Source organism: Triturus cristatus, chromosome 9 (assembly GCF_964204655.1).
Source record: "Triturus cristatus chromosome 9, aTriCri1.1, whole genome shotgun sequence".
NCBI classification, from domain to species: Eukaryota; Metazoa; Chordata; class Amphibia; order Caudata; family Salamandridae; genus Triturus; species Triturus cristatus.
Window position 1 is genome coordinate 140098514 of NC_140592.1, and position 19676 is coordinate 140118189.

Sequence of the window (19676 nt, forward strand, 5' to 3'; positions counted from 1 at the left end):
CCAGTAGATAGTTATAGTTAGGACCCTGTTTCCATAGGAAAACCGCAACATTCTATTTTGAATAACTTTGGCGCCGGTCGACGAATCCTCGCGAAATTTTCAAAACTAATGGGGCGCTACGGTCCGCTCCTACCCTGAAAGTCTCGGGGGGATTCGTCAAGCGGGGGCTGAGAAAAAAGGGGGGTCCCAAAACGCGTTTTCCCCATGCATTTTTCCATAGGACCTTTAGACACAGCTACAGCCCGAACGGCTGAACAGAGTTACTTGAAATTTGGCAGAGAGGTAGTCTACAGGTCAAGGAAGTGCCTTTTGTAGGTCTGGTGTAAATCTGTTCAGTAGTTCCAGAGAAAATAGCATGTAAATCAATATATATATCTGTGGCAGCTTACCGTGCGCTTACCGTGCGCTTACGGTAAGCTTACCGTACGCGTACGGTGACGTGCGCGAGCGCAATTCTGATTGGCTGTTAGATCTTAGTAAACATTCGAATCGGTCGAAACCAGGAAGTGTCGGCCGCCATTTTCTCTCTCGCACTCTGAGGGGGGGAGGAAAAACAAAGCTGGATAACACGAAAAGGGGCAGGCTAGACAGCTCCTAACCACATAGCCATGGTTAGGGTGTCCCAAAAGAAACCCCAAGGCCAAAAAATAAATTTTTTATTTTTTTGAAAAAACGGCGATTACGCTTACCGTACGCGTACGGTAAAAATTTAATAAAAACAAAAAACAATATCCTCAATTGCCCCACCCCGTACGCAAAAGATGCCCGCAGCGCAACTTTTGTGCATGGCATATCTCTCCGAAGAACAAATAATAGATAACCTTTCATAACGAAGCGCATAATATGTCCGTGTGCGGACGGTGCGAGAAGCGCATCGTGCGTACATGGCCCATCCAGCGTAACGTGGGCACGCGGTGCGCGTAGCGCACCGCGTACCCACCGTGCGTGCACGGCACTAACTGCGTAAAGTGGGCGCGCGGTGCGCGCACGGAACGAACTGCGTGAAGTGGGCGCGCACGCCACGAACGGCGTAAAGTAACTTAGCATTTAAAAAAACGTACAAATTCACTGAAAAAAACATAGGTTTCACACACGTTATAGTTAGGAATTAGCATTTAAAAAACCTTGCAAATTCAATGAAAAAACCATAGGTTTCACACATGTTACAGTTAGCTGGACATTTCACTCGTAAAAAACCATTGAAATTCCCCCGTTATAGTTAGTGCAGGCAACTATAACTCACGCGACCGCAATCCTCTGCTGATGACATATGTGTCTTTATGAAAAAAAAATATTTGTAATATATGTATAGCTAAAATTTAATGGAAGAAGACATGGGCAAATAAGTGTCTAAATACAGTATTAGCATCAACAGAGGATTGCGGTCGCGTGAGTTATAGTTGCCTGCACTAACTATAACGGGGGAATTTCAATGGTTTTTTACGAGTGAAATGTCCAGCTAACTGTAACATGTGTGAAACCTATGGTTTTTTCATTGAATTTGTATATATATATATATATGTGTATATATATATTCACTGAAAAAACCATAGGTTTCAGGGGCGTTATAGTTAGCTGGACTTTTCACTCGTACAAAACCATTGAAATTCCCCCGTTATAGTTAGTTCAGCTAACTATAACTCGCGCGCCCGCAATGCACTGCTGATGACGTCACATATTACATCACTCATGACATGGTCAGTGACATCACTCATGACATCACTGATGACATCTCAAATGACATCACTCATGACATCATCCAGTGAATGTGTGTTTTTCTGAAAATTACATATGTTTTATCTATGTATATCTCAAGGTCGATGGAAGAATAAATGGGTATATAAGTGTCTAAATGGATGATTTGTTTTTGAAAAATTGATTGTATAACTGACTGAGTAAGTGTATCTTAGTGAATACATGGCTTAGTGAGTAATGTTTAAATATGTAAATATCTGTATCAGTCTCTCACTTTGTGTAAATGTGGCTGCATGGGTTGGTGAGTAGCTACATGAGTGTCTATATAGGTTATTAGTTGTTTTTTTGAGTATCAGTATGAGTGTCTGAGTTACTGTATGGTTCGGTGGGGGGTATTACGTAGTGCATAGGTGCATGAATGAGTGACTCACTGTTTGTATGTGTTGAAGACAGCATCTGTGCAGGACTGTATGGGTGGATGAGTGTGTGCATGGGTGTGTTAGTGAGTGAATGACTGTCTCAATAGTGTATTTATGAGTAACTACATATGTTTTAAACTAGTATATGTGACTATTGGTGTATATAAGTGAGTATATGTGAGAGTGAGAGATTGAAAGAGTTCCTGTATGAATAAGTATGCGTTTCTATAAGTGATTGTTTAAAAGACTAAGTATGTGTAAGTTTCTGTAGAAGTAAGTGTGGTGGTGTGTGTATAACTGTATATGCAAGTAAATGGATGTTTGATTCTTTAATAGCATGAGTGACTATGTGTGTGAGTAACTCTATGGATGAGTGGCGTTGTGTAACAGCATGTATAGGTGTATGAGTACATATGATGAGTGAGTACATGTATGAGTGACTGTATAGGATTGTTGGTGAATGAGTGGATGTGTATGTGGATCTTAGAATTACTGAATAGGTTGTTGTAACTGATATTGGTATGTCCATTGTTTTGAAAATTTTAGTTTCTATTTTTGAATGTGTCTATCAAAGGTTATATTAGGGGGAGAGGAGGTCTGCCACTCTATCACAAGGATGATATCATCAGTGATGTCATTTGAGATGTCATCAGTGATGTCATGAGTGATGTCACTGACCATGTCATGAGTGATGTAATATGTGACGTCATCAGCAGTGCATTGCGGGCGCGCGAGTTATAGTTAGCTGAACTAACTATAACGGGGGAATTTCAATGGTTTTGTACGAGTGAAAAGTCCAGCTAACTATAACGTCCCTGAAACCTATGGTTTTTTCAGTGAATTTCTAAGGTTTTTTAAATCCTAATTCCTAACTATACCGTGCCTGAAACCAATGTTTTTTTCAGTGAATTTCAAAGGTTTTTTAAATGCTAATTTCTAACTATGCCTACAGCGATAGGACATGTGAAGAAAGAAGAAAAAACGCACAGAAAGAAAAAAAGAAATGTAGAAAGAAGCAACAGAAGTCCTCAAAGACTAAGAAAAGTGCAGGAAGAAGGATAACGTGCAGAAAGAACAAACAGAAGAGCAGAAAGAAGCCTTGTTGCAAAATCACCCTGTACCCTCAATTTTTTCAAACGGATACTGGTGGTAACTGAGTCTGACTAACCAGTCCTAGAGCCAGTGCTATGTTAAAAGACACTCAGAATACAGTGAAAACACCTACATACACTAGGGAACACTATGCGTTGGGGTCCCCCTGTGATCAGCATGACCTCCTCTGTAAGCCCCTAGTATATAATAGGGCAGGGGATTAAAACTACCTCTTAAAACGCGCCACAGGGCGTGTTTGCACACGTCACCTCAGGCCCCGTCCCCTCACTTCCCCACTGTGTAAACACGCCCTGTGGCCGTTTTAAGTTGGGAGATTAAGTCCCCTTGAATCCTGAGGGTCCCTAGGGTCCAACTAGACCACGAGGTACCTCCAGTAAGCGCCACAGAGCTGCGTTGCAGAGAGATGTAAAAAGGGGCACGGCCTAGACCACCTCTCTGCAACGCAGCGCAGTGGCGCTTACTGGAAGCACCTGGTGGGCTAGTTGGGCCCCAGGGTCCCTCAGGATTGAAGGGGAATTATTTCCCCAACTTAAAACGCGCCACAGGGCTTGTTTGCACACGTTAACTCAGGCCCCATCCCCTCCCTTCACCACTGGGTAAACACGCCCTGTGGCCGTTTTTAGTTGGGAGATTAAGTTCATTTGAATCCTGAGGGTCCCTAGGGTCCAACTAGCCCACTAGGTACCTCCAGTAAGCGCCACAGAGCTGCGTTGCAGAGAGGTGTAAAAAGTGGCACGGCCTAGACCACCTCTCTGCAACGCAGCACAGTGGCGCTTACTGGAAGCACCTGGTGGGCTAGTTGGCCCCCAGGGTCCCTCAGGATTGAAAGAAAATTATTTCCCCAACTTAAAACGCGCCACAGGGCGTGTTTGCACATGTTACCTCAGACTCCATCTCCTCCCTTCACTACTGTGTTAACGCGCCCTGTGACTGTTCTAAATTGAGAGATTAAGTTCCCTTGAATCCTAAGGGTCCCAAGGGTCAAACTAGCCCACTAGGTACCATCAGTAAGCGCCACAGAGCTGCGTTGCATAAAGGTGTAAAAAGGAGCGTGGCCTCAGAACACCTGTCTGCAACGCAGCTCCCTGGCGCATACTGGAGATATCTGTTGGGCTAGTTGGCCCTCAGGGACCCTCAGTATTGAAGGGGAATTAATTCCCCAACTTACAACTGGCCAGGGGGCGTGTTTGCAGAGTGCTGCAAGGAGGGGGCGTGGCCTCCGGCACGATGCCGGTCTTTTATTTATTTAATTTTTTTAAGAAGGAGGGATGTGTGGCCCCCCCTTCTTTTTCTAATTTACTGGCCCTGGGTACCACATCCCCCAGGGCCTGCACCCTAATTTTTTTTGTTGAAAAAAATAAATTTGGCCCTCCCAAGGCCTTAATCGGCCCCGGGGACCCCAACCCCCGGGTCATGGCCTTTTTTTTTTAATTCTTTAGGAGGGGGCTGCGTTGCCCCCCTCCTCAGGCCACTTATGGCCCCGGGGGCCCCATCCCCCGGGGCCGGCCTTTGTTTTTTATTATTTTTAAAAAATATATATTTATAGAAACACCTAGGACATGATGGACAAACCGTACGTACCTATCACCATGACGATTTGTGTGATATTCATTAAAAGGCGACTATGCATAGAATGAATCCACATGGAATGTATTTACACCGCTAGTGAAGCTCTGACGTGTCTGACGCCCTACCGTGCCTAATCCCGGCGCCCCCGCCGGTGGGTACTCTCCAAGTAGACACCCTTGTCGTTTATTTATACAAATATTGGTAGCTATTGACGGGCACATTTAATATACACGCACACCAAGCCATTCAAAGGGGATTCGACAAAAATTCGACCAAAGTATGCAAGAAACCCCCCTCACGGTTAATAAAATACACATCCACTGCCGGATGTGTAATACTTTTTTATTTTACTCTCTGGAAAGGAGACAAACCTCACTTGAGAGTCACAGCGTGCTCCTGGCTGAGCCCAATGCTGTGTTACACCCACCTGTGCCCGCCGAGTGCCTCACACCTCTGTGTTGTATTCCACCAGCTAGTGCGTATGCTATGACACTCTCTAGCCCATGTGCACTGTAACACTCCCCCGTGAATATGTCATGCCACACTTGCCTTCGCACGGGTTATATTGCCCCATCTAACGTGCCTTCCTCGATGCCTATGTTATAACGCACAGCGCTATGCCATACATATAACAATCTGGGATCCATATCTTTGTCACAGTGCATATGCAACATTACACTACCCAGCACATATTTTATATTACAACTTTAGAGACTAGTTAGGTTACACAACACTGCCCTGTGCATATTACACTCCAAGGCGCATATCGCATAGCATGCGCTAGTGCCTGTGCTATCTCGCGCTTTCCAATGAATCTGTCATTGCGCACAATGTATTGCATATATTAAATTTCACGCCCCGGTTCATCTTATATCACACTTATTGGTGCATAGTTTATACCATATACTATATCTAGTTTTCATTTTCAATCGTGCTCTCAGGACTATGTTCTATATAACACTGCGTCCACCTACCCTTTTCACGGGCATTACATTTTGCGATGGGGGGTGGAGGGTCAGGGGGTGTTTCTGCCAAGTGAGCCCGGAGTCACAGTCACAAACGTCCTCTTCTTCCTGAATAAAAGTGAGATTATGCTGCATACTTGTTCATATTTTAAGTAGTTCGCACAGACACAGATTTTAAAAACAATAAAGTTCCTAATACCCATCTTCTCTGAACAGTTAGCTTGCTGCCCCATCCACCTCCTCCCTATCCTCTGTTGTCTGAATCCATGGACTAGCCTCCTCCCTCCTGCCATGCATGGTCTAATGTGCTGCCACTGCCCTCCATTTAGCATGATGTACCAGTCCACTCCTTCTTCCCTCCATTGCCCAATTATATGGCCCATCATTGACCTCCTGCTTAGCCTCTGTGCTTAGCTTGCTGCCCCTATTCTCCTTCACCCTGCCCTCCGATGTCTTTGTGCATGCCCCTTCTCCATCCTTTTGCCCACTATGTTCCATGGACCTGCCACTCCTATCTACTCTGAGTGTTCTGTTGAGCTGCCACTCCCCTCCCACCTGCCTAGCATTGTCAGATGACTGTAAACTGTCCCTGTCACCTCCACCCTGCCTGTCCACATGCCATGCCCCTATCCCCTTCCTCCTGTCCTCCATGGTCCATTTTACTGCCACACCCTTCTGCCCTCCCTGGTCTGTTGTGCTGCAACTGCTCCTCCTGCCTGCCCCGTGCGGTCTGTTGTGAGGCCCCTTCCCCGAACTCTCTTGTCTGTGCCCAGGTCCTGACCCTCCCTTCTATCCTCCATGGTCCTTTGTGCATGCCCTGCACCCTCCTTCTTGCCCATCATAGCCATTGTGCTTGCCATGCATGGTCTTCTGTGCTGCCATGGCCCCTCCTACCTTCCCTGTGTGATCAGCTAGCTGCCCCTGACCCCCTCCCACCTTCCCTCCATGGTCTGTGTGTATGCCATCATAGTCTCATTGTTGCTCTCCATGGTGTGTCTTGTTTCTAGTGCCCATCCTGCCTGACCTCCATGGTCATCTAGCTGCTCCTGTCCTGCCCCCTTGCCCCCAGCTCTCTGTTTCCATGTGCAGACCCCTAGTCCCTCCCTCCTGGCTTGTCTGTTCCATTGTAATGCCGCTGATCCATCCCTCCTGCCCTTTATGGTCCGTTATGCTGCAGCTTTCTCTCCTGTCTGTCCATTATGGTCAGCTAGCTACCATTGCCTCTTTCCCCTCTGTTCTCTGTTGTCCATGTGCATGGTCCTGTCCCCTCCCTATTGCTTTCTATGGATTGTTGTGCTGTACTCCCGTCCCGCATGCGTTGTGTGGTGTATTGTGCTGCTGCAAACCCTGATGCCTGCCCTGTAGGGTCAGTTTGGTGCACCTCTCCATGTCCCTCCTGTCCTCTGTTATCCGAGTCCATGTCCCTACCCCAATTCCTCCTGCCTACCATGATCCAATGTACCATACTTGCGAACATTTTGAACTTGGTAAGAGGGAGATTTTGAAAAATAACTGGGGTATTGATATTCCCCTTTGAGTTACATTGAAAAAGAGGAGATTGTAGACAGGAGACAGATCAAATAAAGCCCATTTGAGCTTAAAAACATTGGACGTTTCCTGGCTGAAATGGGTCTGTTGGCATGTATGGTTGTACTACCCCTGCCTGTTCCTTCTGCCCACAATGGTCTATTATATTGCCACAGACTCTCTTGCCAGTCCTGTATTGTTGGTTTGTTGCTCCTGCCCCCCTTTCCACTGCCCTCCATAGTCTGTTGTGCCGCCACTGCCATTCCTGCCTGCCCAGTGTGGTCAAATTGTTGCCTCTGCACTCTCCTACCTGCCTTCAATTTTCAGAGTCCGTGCCCCTGGCCTCTGCCTCTCAACAGTAACCCAATGAACAACTAGATTGCTAACATTCTATATTTATTACAAAAGTGTGGAACGCCTGACGTCATCTTGATGTAATCAAAACTGTAATACCTAGAGTATTTCCTTTAGAAATTACATATATGAGAGGGTCTTATTTGCATCAAAATTATGGTTAGTGCTCTAAAAAACTAAAATGAGGACATATTTTCTGAGTTTTCAAATAGCGACAAAGAACTTTTAAATTATTTGTAATCTTTATGTTTTTTTATTCAGTTGACCACTTGATTAAATGTTGCACCTAGGGGAGAGGATGTGGTGTTACTTCCAGAGCTGCAGACTTTGCAACTGGGGAACCAGGTTGGAGTTTCTGCTTCAGCTCAACATTCCGTGATTCTGGTAAAATCACTTAATCTCCCCATGTCTACAACCAAAATAAATTTGATCTTGTGTGATGTAACCAATGCTCATGTAAAGCACTCCAATACCTTGACAAGTCTGCACTATATAAAACTGCAAATACACAAAAAAAGGTGTTTTGCACACTTCTGTCATTGGGCTACATGTGGGCTACATCTGGGTGATATTTGGGCTGCATTTGGGCTCTTTTGTCTCTGGTGGCCATCTTGGGAGATTTATTTATTATGAAGCTTCCTAATTTCCTCATTTACTGCAGTCTCCTGGGAATACTTTCAGTTTTTTATTTTGGTTCCATCAAGAAGGCATTCAGATGTGTCACACATTTACCATAAATTCTGAATGTTAGCACTCTAGTTGCTCATTAGATCACTGTAGTAAAACTACTGCTCACCAGAGAAGTCTGCTGCTGGTATTCAAAGTGCATGTTTCAGTCTGCATGTCAGAATTTGTTTATGAAATAGAAGAGGATTTGAGAAGTCAAAATGTGCCCTAATTTTTCTTTCTGCAGAACTAATCATAATTTCTATGGCAAAATGAACCCCCTCATTTTGTTCCTTTGTAAATTAAATGTTTTAAGTGTTACCACTTTATTCCAATCAAGATGGCTTCAGGTGTGCCCTACTTTTGTCATAAGTAGGACTGTTAGCGCTCTAGTTGTTCTTTAGAACCCTCTGGGAAGCTGCAGTAGAACACAAAGGAATCAACTGACAGTCTGCCCTTGTTGGATGTACATGTTTTACTGAGGATGTCAGACTTCATTCTCATATGACTGAGAAAGATAATGTGAATTTACAGAAAATATGCTCTCAGTTTAGTTTATAGATCGCCTTCCAAACCTCTGTGGGAAAAGCATGAGAAAATAGTTTTCTCTCAAACATGATTCATGATATCACAGCAGATGTCTTTTCACATGGTAAAATCGCCTTAGAACACACCACAATTCCTAAAAGGAGTATGGTACCATCAACAAATGATTTATAATGTAACCAAAGTCTTAAAACCTTCTATTAACTGCAATGCTTTTTAATGAGGTGCTATCATGTATATTGGTTCCAAGATGGCTGCCATCACTTCTTGGATGAAGTGCTGACAGCCAATCAGATCTCACGATGAGATGTGTGGTTAGGCTCCGCCCAGATATATATGTGATTTTACTTTTGATTTTCTCAGGAACTACTGAACGGATTTACACCATTTAAGCAAAAGGCACATGCCTGACCTGAGGACTACCTCTTTGCCAAATTTCAAGTAATTCTGTTCAGCCGTTCGGGCTGTACCTTCGACTAAAGGTCCTATGGGAAAATGCATGGGGAAAACGCGTTTTGGGCCCCCCTTTTTTCTCAGCCCCCGCTTGACGAATCACCCCGAGACTTTCAGGGTAGGAGCTGGGCGGAGCGCCCCATTAGTTTTGAAAATTTCACAAAGATAAGTCAACCGGCGCCAAAGTTATTCAAAATAGAATTTTCAGATTTCCTATGGGAACTCGGTCCTAACTATAACTATCTACTGGCGACCGCCAGTAGATAATATATATATACATATATATATATATTCACTGAAAAAACTAAAGTTTTCAGGGGCGTTATAGTTAGGTAAGATACATTTAATGACTCACTTATAGAGTCGGTTACGCACCTAGAAAATCACCCATTCACACACTTATACACCCACTCATTCTTCCATAGACCTTTCACTATAAATATATAAAACATATTTAAACTTTTCAGAAAAACACACATTCACTGGATGATGTCATCAGTGATGTCATTTGAGATGTCATCAGTGATGTCATCAGTGATGTCACTGACCATGTCATGAGTGATGTAATATGTGACGTCATCAGCAGTGCATTGCGGGGGCGCGAGTTATAGTTAGCTGAACTAACTATAACGGGAATTTCTAGAGTTTTGTACGAGGGAAATGTCCAGCTAACTATAACGCCCCTGAAACCTATGGTTTTTTTTGTGAATTTCAAAGGTTTTTTAAATGCCAATTCCTAACTATAACATGCATGAAACCTATGGTTTTTTCAGTGAATTTCAAAGGTTTTTTTAAATGCTAATTCCTATCTATAACTTATCTCTAAAGATATCATGTTTAATGATTTTGATTGGATTTCTATATTTTTAAAATTCAGTGTGTCAATTTCATTAATTATGTTTTTTTAAAAATACTTTATCACCATTTTTTAAACTTATTTTTTCAGTTAATTCTTTTAAAAATTAAAAAATATTATTTGAATTTAATGGGTTTTTCAAACATTTTTTTATATTTTTATATTTTTTTATATATTTTTCAAAATATTTTGAAATATGGTATGCGTTGGGTACGTGTTTTGTGCGTGATCGCAAAGCGACCGGTACGCGACTCCCAGTCTATATGCGACGTGTTCGATGTACGTAACGCGACGTTTACACGCTTCCGCGATGTGTCATCTGCGCCTGACGCGGTAGGTGCACGGATCCAGCGAAATATTTAACATTTAAAAAAACATATGTATTTCATGTGAATATTAATTGAAGACAAACTCTAAACTAGTCTTAAAAGTAATATATTTTTACATATAATCCTATATTTTTTTTTTATTCAATTTCGCGGATGCGCGCTGGGTGCCTGCTGCGTATGCGCACGGTGCGCGGATCCCATGTGACCTGCAAAAAAAGAGATTTGATTGGTTCATTACACTTCCTGTTCTAACTATTGAAAGACCCCACCCAATTTAATCATTCTTCTTTGACCTTCTTTGGAGGAGCATCTCTTTGCAGAGAAGATGATTTCTCTAATTTTTTTCGACCAAAAATGGCTTCAGGGCAGCAGGCATCACCTGTATCTTCTCATACATCTGAGGATGAATTTTTGGAGGAGACACCACACACACCACATTTTTCTTCAGTTGTGTGGAAATTTTTTACTTTTCCCGAGGGGCAAACAAAGATCAATGCCGCCTTGGTCACGTGCAAGATTTGCAAAAGAGTGCTGTCGCGAGCGGATCCTAACAAGAAATACTCGTGCGGCACGGCGAGTATGATGAAGCACCTAAGGACCCTTCATCCGAACAATCTTGCACGAGAAGAGTGCAAACGGATGAGAACACTCCTGTTCTGTATCTGTAAAAAAGAATCACAAATAAATGTATATTGATAACTTTCAAATTTATACTATTCCATTACTGTACAAACACATTTTATATAAAAACTGACTAAGAAACTATAGCCCTGAACCACAAGTGTGACGATGGTTAAAACACTACATGCATAGTGCATACTACTTTGAAGCACTAAAGCCTACCTCACTAAAAGACTACATGCTAACTGACTGAATGATTACAGTACTATAAGGAGACACACTGGGTGAGTGACAGGGTGTTTGCTAGAAGTGTATGAATACTGACTGGGGAATTGAAGGTGTGAAAGACAACGGTGTAGGTGGTTAGAGGCCTGCATGCATAGTGAATAGGCATTTGAAGCAGTCTATGTGCTAAGGCCTGGCTCACTGCATGAGTACTTGGGAACTGACGTAATGATTAGAGTACAGCAAAGAGAGTGCCTGGGTGAATTTATAAGTGGTTGGCGTTTGACACAGTGAATGGATTAGTACTTGGTACTGAATGGGTCACTAGAGGAGTGCAAAGGGAGTGACAGGATGTTTGCTGGACTGTATGGATACTGACTAGGGAATTGAAGATGTGAAAGACAAGTGTATATTATGTTAGAAGACTGCATGCATACTGCACAGACATTTGAAGCAGTCTATGTGGTAATGTATGGTTCACAACATGAGTACTTGGAAACTGACTAAATCATCAGACTACTGCTAGGACAGTGCCTGGGTAAAACTTTTAAATTTTCAGTTCTGGCACAGTGAAGAGAATAGTACATGGTACTGCACTTTAGTGTCAAACCCTGAATCATTTTATCAATGCATAATCAAAGAATAGCTTCTAAAGCTACTAAAACTTGACAACATGACCGATTTTAAAACTGTTATCTGTCAGCAAATACACCATGTTACCAAACGCTTCTATCACAATCCTTACCTAAATGTACTCAGACTCACGGTGTGATTTTAGAAAAGCAACACTATCCCTAGCAGTTTACCAAAACTCATTCACTAGTCTAGAAGAGGTAAGGGTACTGCACACAATCTACATATTTAAGTACATCACATTAGTTTCAAAGCATGACTCATTTAATCAACGCATTAGCAAAGACTGGCTTCTAATGCTACTAAAACTTCAGAACATGACAGGTTTTAAAAGAGTTATCTGCCAGAAAATACACGATGTTACCAAATCCTTCTCTCACAGTGGTTCCCAAATGCACACAGACTTACAGTGTGATTCTAGACAACAACCACTATACCTAGGAGTTTACCAAAAATCATTCACTACTGTGGAACTGATAAGGTAACTGCACACAATCTACATATTTCAGGACTGCACTATTGTGTCAAAGCCTGACTCATTTAATCAAAGCATAAGCAAAAACTGGCTTCTAATGCTGCTAAAACTTGACAACAAGACAGGTCTTAAAACAATTATCTTTCAGCAAATACACGATGTTACCAAATGCTTCTCTCACAGTGGTTCCCAAATGCACACAGACTCACAGTGTGATTCTAGACAAGCAACACTATCCCTAGCAGCTTACCAAAACTCATTCACTACTGTGCAAGGGGTAAGGAGACTACACACAATCTACATATTAAAGTACAGCACATTAGTGTCAAAGCATGAATCATTTTATCAATGCATAAGCAAAGACTGGCTTCTAATGCTACTAAAACTTGACAACATGACAGGTTTTAAAAGAGTTATCTGTCACCAAATACACAATGTTACCAAATGCTTCTCTCACAGTGGTTCCCAAATGCACACAGACTCACAGTGTGATTCTAGACAACAACCACTATACCTAGGAGTTTACCAAAAATCATTCACTACTGTGGAAGTGATAAGAGAACTGCACACAATCTACATATTTCAGGACTGCACTATTGTGTCAAAGCCTGACTCATTTAATCAAAGCATAAGCAAAAACTGGCTTCTAATGCTACTAAAACTTGACAACAAGACAGGTTTTAACCCCTTTGATGCGAGTGACGGAGCGGTTCCGTCATGCGCGTCGGTTGTGCTGTGCGCATGACGGAACCGCTCCGTCATGGCCCCGCCCACGCATGGAACCTTCAGCACGGCGCAGTAATCCGCGCCGTGCTGAAGGGGTTAAAACAATTATCTGTCAGCAAATACACGATGTTACCAAATGCTTCTCTCACAGTGGTTCCCAAATGCACACTAACTCACAGTGTGATTCTAGACAAGCACCACTATCCCTAGGAGTTTACCAAAACTCATTCACTACAGTGAAAGTGGTAAGGGAACTGCACACAATCTACATATTTCAGGACTGCACTTTTGTGTCAAAGCCTGACTCATTTAATCAAAGCATAAGCAAAAACTGCCTTCTAATGCTACTAAAACTTGACAACAAGACAGGTTTTAAAACAGTTATCTGTCAGAAAATACACGATGTTACCACATACTTCTCTCACAGTGGTTCCCAAATGCACACAGACTCACAGTGTGATTCTAGACAAACAACACTATCCCTAGCAGCTTACCAAAACTCATTCACTACTGTGCAAGGGGTAAGGAGACTACACACAATCTACATATTTAAGTACATCACATTAGTTTCAAAGCATGACTCATTTAATCAACGCATAAGCAAAGACTGGCTTCTAATGCTACTAAAACTTGACAACATGACAGGTTTTAAAACAGTTATCTGTCAGCAAATACACAATGTTACCAAATGCTTCTCTCACAGTGGTTCCCAAATGCACACATACTCACTGTGTGATTCTAGACAAACAACACTATCCCTTGCACTATACCAATACACATTTCTTCATCTAGAAGGTGTACATTTTCATATAGAAACACAACTCATTTCACAAATTCATAAACGATGACTGGTTTCTAATTCTACCAAAATATAAAAACAGCACAGTTATCTGTCTGCAAACACATGAAAAACACAAATGCTTATCACAGAATGATTTCTACATGCACACACACTGTCAATACGATTGTAGAGAAAAAAAGTACTCCCTACACTTTAGCAGGAGAAATACATTAGTCTGATTAAAATCAAAATAGTCTACATACATCCCCTCACAATTAAATAACTCACCTTTCAAGTTGTTTTGTAGATTAAGAAGTATATCAGTCACACATCAGATTTTCTTTTACAGAATCTCTGCACTGTGCACCTCTCACCAAAAACAAAGAATGGAAAAGTTTCCCTTTCATTTTCCACACATATACATGTAAACATCAAATCACAATCCTTCACACATAAATTCAAAAGCAAACACACATTTCTATTGGTTAAACATTTCAACCCTTTCCAAATGAAATACATTTCAACTCTTCCCCCAATCTGCCTTCTGCCTGTTACCATAGAAACAGGTCATGGAACACTGCACTGAGCACACAGGTCACAAGTTCAGCACACAATGTTGCTAAACAAGACAGCAAGTGTGCTTGACTTTTCAACATATCAGCTCATCATATATAATGTTCCTTACAATCAGTTTTTGTTAACCAATAAGAATCATGCCTTTAAAAAACAGAAATATACACCCTACCTTTCAGTGTAGAAAGTTGTCATACAACCAATGATTTCTTGTCTTTTTACAATTTTTTTTTCCTAGGATCCGCGCACCCAACGCGAGAGGATCCGTGCACCAAACGCGATAGGATGTGCGCACCTTGAGCGCATACCGCCGTTTAAAAAAAAAAAAAAAAAAGGGGGTCCCAGGGGGTCCTTCTGGGACCCCCTAAGCACCTCTAGAGGGTCAGAGTATTTCCACTCTGCCCCCTTTATATGTTTTACACACTTATTCCCCTTGCTTCTTCAGCCTCGTTCCTACCGAGGCAGAAAATGGCCGCCAACAGTTCCTGGTTTCGAATGGAGACAGACACTCGACAGCCAATTAGCATTCAGCGTGCGATCGGGAGGGTGCGCGCTCGGTTCGAGGAGGGTGCGCTTACGGTGCGGGTAGGGTGCGCGGATCCTCCCCGGCCATAGATATATATGTACTTTTAACTCTAATTTTCTCAGGAACTACCGAACAGATTCACACCATTTATGCAAAAGGCACGAGTCTGAACTGAGGACTACCTCTTTGCCAAATTTGGTGTAATTCCGTTCAGCGGTTCGGGTTGTAGCTGCGACAACAGATCCTATGGGAAATTGCATTGGGAAAACGCGTTTTGCGACCCCCCTTTTTTCTCGTCCCCTGCTTGACGAATCACGACAAAACTTTCAGGGTAGGAGCGGAGCGGAGCTGGCCAAAAGTTTGGAAAATTTCGCGAAGGTTCGTCAACCGGCGCCAGACTTATTGGGAATAGAATGTTGCGGATTTCCTATGGAAAATAGGTCCTAACTATAACTATCTACTGGCGACCGCCAGTAGATAATATATATATATATATTTGACTTTTGTGGTGGATTTATATAAATAATGTATAATGCTTTTTGTATTGAGCTCTATGCTATAAACAACATTTTTCTTTTTTACTGACAGATATTTTGTACTGATTCCATTACAAATCCATCAAAGGATGAGCCAACAATTACTAGTACTTTGCCTATCAATGGTTGCATCGCAGCTTGTTGGTTGCCAAAGGAAGCTGCAAGAATAGCTGTGATTAATCGAGACCCAAACCAAGAGTACAAAGTGACCACATTGGATATCACAGCCAAGAAGTCCAAATATAAAACGGAGATCATAGGTATGTTCTAATCGCATATACTGTTGTTCAGATTTTCATATTTACATTTTAGAAATCTGTTGGGTGACTTGAAGGAATGATCTTCGTCTACTAGCAGATATCAGATTGATAGCAAAGAGAAAAGGCTGCAAGGTCAATAAAATGCCATTTCACGCCAGGGCCTCATTAGATGGTCGGATTATGTAAGGTATTTCCACTACTCAGCATTTGAGTTGCCAACAAGCGTATTGCCATAAATGTAGCTGTAACCATGCAAAAAAACGTGGAAATGGTGCTCGTGTTTGTTTTTCCACTCTTAACCCGGAGCTGTAAGGATTGGCTTTTTTCTTATGCAATCAAGTACAGAGTTCTTGTCCAAGAAGGTGGTGTTTCCACATTGGTAAGTTAGAAGTACCACTTTCATAGTAAGTGTATAAAAAGCTGCCTATCATACTGTTGACAAGATTATTTTTAACATTTACAACCCTTTCGAAAGGTTGACCCTAATGGTATTTGTACTGAACTACTTGCCATCATACTCGAGAATATTAACTAAGATTTCGTTTATGTTTGTTTTTTGCTGGTCTATAAAGTATGGGATGTTGATTTTCATGTGCCTTAAAATGCTGCCAAAGATAGCCCAAGCTTATTTCTTTCTAGAAAACACGGTGCACAAACATTCTGTGGTATTCTACTCTGAGGATTTCCTTTATGTCTTAACAGGTTTAGGAAAACATAGATTTTTACAAAATTGAGCATATCCGTATGTTTGTTTACACCACACAGATTTTCATAACTTCATAAAAACAAACTGAAAAACATAGCTGCAACGTTTCTGAAAAAGTTTTGTGGTAAAAATGTGCCCGAATGGGGTGACTCTGCAATATTAATTTATTTATTCATTCATTCAGTTATTTATTAAAAAATTAGCAAGAGCATTTCAGCAAGAAATGCTGTACTTAGCAGGAACAGTCACAATTCATATCTCAAAAGAAACAGTTTGGTTGGATAATAAAAACAGGCTAATGGATTCTGCATTGGTAAGTGAGTCCCCATACAAGGCATTGCATACATTATCATGTCTTACAGTATAAATGTTTACATGGGGATGATACAGCACTTTCTGGGCCCACTAGCTTACCATTGGTCCTCCGATGGACCTTTTGAACCTCAGTGAGAGGTGATGGGAGTCATCATTTACATTCAATCAAATTTCAATTAACAGTGCAACCCATTTGGCTAAACAATGAGGACCAGGAATCAGTAGCCAAGTTTAAGAAGGTTTATTACAAATTAATAATCAAGTTTAAATACTCAACTGTTAAGACCATGCTGTAAAGGTACAGAATAAAAAGGGGAAGTCCTAACCTCCTAAAGAAATTGAGAGGGACTTGTATCAGACAAACAAGCTGATCAGTAACAGCAATACAAAAGAGCGGCATTCAATATTGGGTGCTCAGAAAATAATCTAAGATCTCTAGTCTATACATTAGTAATCTAAATCTCCTAATTCCAGTGCAGATTAAAGGGATGGTTTGATAACCTAGAATTTTGTAGATCAGGGAATTTCCATGAAGGAAATTAGGACAAGACAAAGAAAATCAAGTAGAAAAGTGTTTGCATTTCAAAAGCTCGGTCAGGAGTTTTCAATAAGTCAGGAATAAGTGTTAACCTAAGCCACACTTAGGGAAGAATCAAGGGAAATCAAGGTCTAAACATCTCAAAGTCCATTCAGGTAGTAGGGAATCAGGGAAGGTATATGCAAGGAATTTGCAAGAGAGATCGCTATAGAGTCTGCAGAAGGGGTCAGCAAAGCTGTTCTGAAGTCAGGAAAGGTTCTAAAGGGGTTCTGAAGGGATCTTTGAAGGCGGATGGGGTGAGCACTGTTATATCACACAAAGGCCTTGATTCCGAGATTTTGGCAGAGCAGTGACACGGCGGTACAAACAGCCGCACCACCGCACTGCCAAAGCTCACTCTGCCCACCCACCAGGTTACTAGTGTTTCATAGTCTGCCAGGTTTGCGGCGTGCCGGTCCCATGACGGTGCCACTTTTAAAGGCGGCGGTGCCATTAAAAAAGGCACCACAATGGGACTGCACTACAAGGTTCGAGCACGGCATGGAATTATGTACATGCACACAAGGGAGCACATGTTATGCCCCCTGTGTGCATCAATATATGTTTGAGGCAAAGGGGGCCCTGTAGGGCTCCCTATGTTTTCTCTCCAGCCATGAAAAGCCTGGCGGCGAGGAAACTCGTAATATGCTTGGCAGGACCGTGGTAGTCCCGCCAAGCATATTGTATCCTTTGACCGCCACTCCTATGTCAGGGAACAGCGGAGCCGGTGGTCCAACTGCTCGAGTCGTAATCGCGTGGTCCAACTGCTGGTGCGGCGGTGGCTGAATCCACCACGTCCGCACCACCAGGATTCGGGCTGTTCTCAGACTTCCAGACTCCTAATAGGGCCCAAAGTCTTTAGTTAGCTCCGCTTGTACGCCTCATCATCAGGGGTTCATTGTTCTCATCTGTTCTCCTGTTGCAGACTACAACACCCACTGAAAATCACCTGTTAAACATGGGAACAACATCTCCTCCTCACACTCATAGCAGGTTTGACACATTGCTGAATAGGCCTTTCAGTTAGTGCTCTGGTTCCCCATGTACTTTCATCAAGGTTTTCGTCTCAGGCTCTCTCCTCTATCTCTAATACAGTAATGTATCATTTCTAAACGAGCAATGCATGTGAATACCTGCAAGAAATGTCCCGTTAGTAGAAAATGGAAAGCAGTATTTTATCAAATGAAGCGTGGTGAAATGGTGAATTTCAATTGTCAAGTCAGGTTAAGGCATTAACTCAGTGGTGCACAATAAATATGCTTGTACACATATAAACGCAAATGAATATGTTTCCAGTACATTGTATTGAATTCATATTACATGTGGCATACAGTAAAACTTCAAATTGATCATGTATAAGTATGGCTTAAAACTACATTTAAATGCATATACGTGTACCATCACAGCACACATTACATAAACAGTATTGTTTTAAACAAAATCACATTCTACATATAAGAGGATGTTTTGTATCAAGCTTCCAAGTCTTTAAATGCCATTCCTATATTATAGTACACGTTTATGAATTTTGAATTTCATCTTCATAGTAAGTGCATTTTCTACTAAATGAGAATGTTTTTTTTTTAATTCATTATAATTTCAATCCGTTAGCGTAAAAACACACTTATTATAAGTAAATTCCCTAACTCTATAATTAAGGCTTTCTTTAATAATAGTATTGAATGGAACACTTTCTCTTAATCATTTAATCATATAAGAAACAAGTACAGTGCACGTTCATATCATATATCTGTTAACATTTTGTGAGGTATTTGTGATGTGTAAAGAGTGGGGAATTTTGTGCTGCCTCAGGGACATGGCTGAAGAGAGCCATAATGATGAGGATGGTGTCAGAAGGTTAGTCAATCTTTTCCTTCTTGTTTGACAAGATTTGTTTTTAGACCAGTCGTAGAAATGAAGAGAATGTAGCGGTTCCAGTGGTGAGGTCCGAAGAAGTGAAATGACCGGAACTTTGAGGTTAAACAAGGAGGTTTAGTTGCGGCTAGCAGATTTTGGTTGACTCAGCAAAAACTGCATAGAGCTACGTACCCAACAAGGATTTTCTTTAAGTAGTTAGGAGTTATCTGTTCATTGTTTTGAATACCAGAATTTGTTGATTGTTACTGTTTTTGGAAGATAGCCATCAAGCCTGGTGACAATGGTGTGCGTTAGAAGAATGTTTTGGTATGCTTGGGCAAAGTTCAATGCATTATCCAGTGGCCAGAATGTG

At 41.8% G+C, this 19676-nt stretch overlaps 1 protein-coding gene across 2 annotated transcripts in view; it reads left to right on the top strand.

Moving 5' to 3' along the window:
- Positions 1-19676, top strand: part of FBXW12 (F-box and WD repeat domain containing 12) — a 164486-nt gene that overhangs the window by 92278 nt on the left and 52532 nt on the right. For both annotated transcript variants that reach the window (XM_085624555.1, XM_085624556.1), the window contains one exon: positions 15641-15848. In XM_085624555.1, the coding sequence (XP_085480681.1) occupies positions 15641-15848 (208 nt within the window). The remainder of the gene's footprint in view (positions 1-15640; positions 15849-19676) is intronic.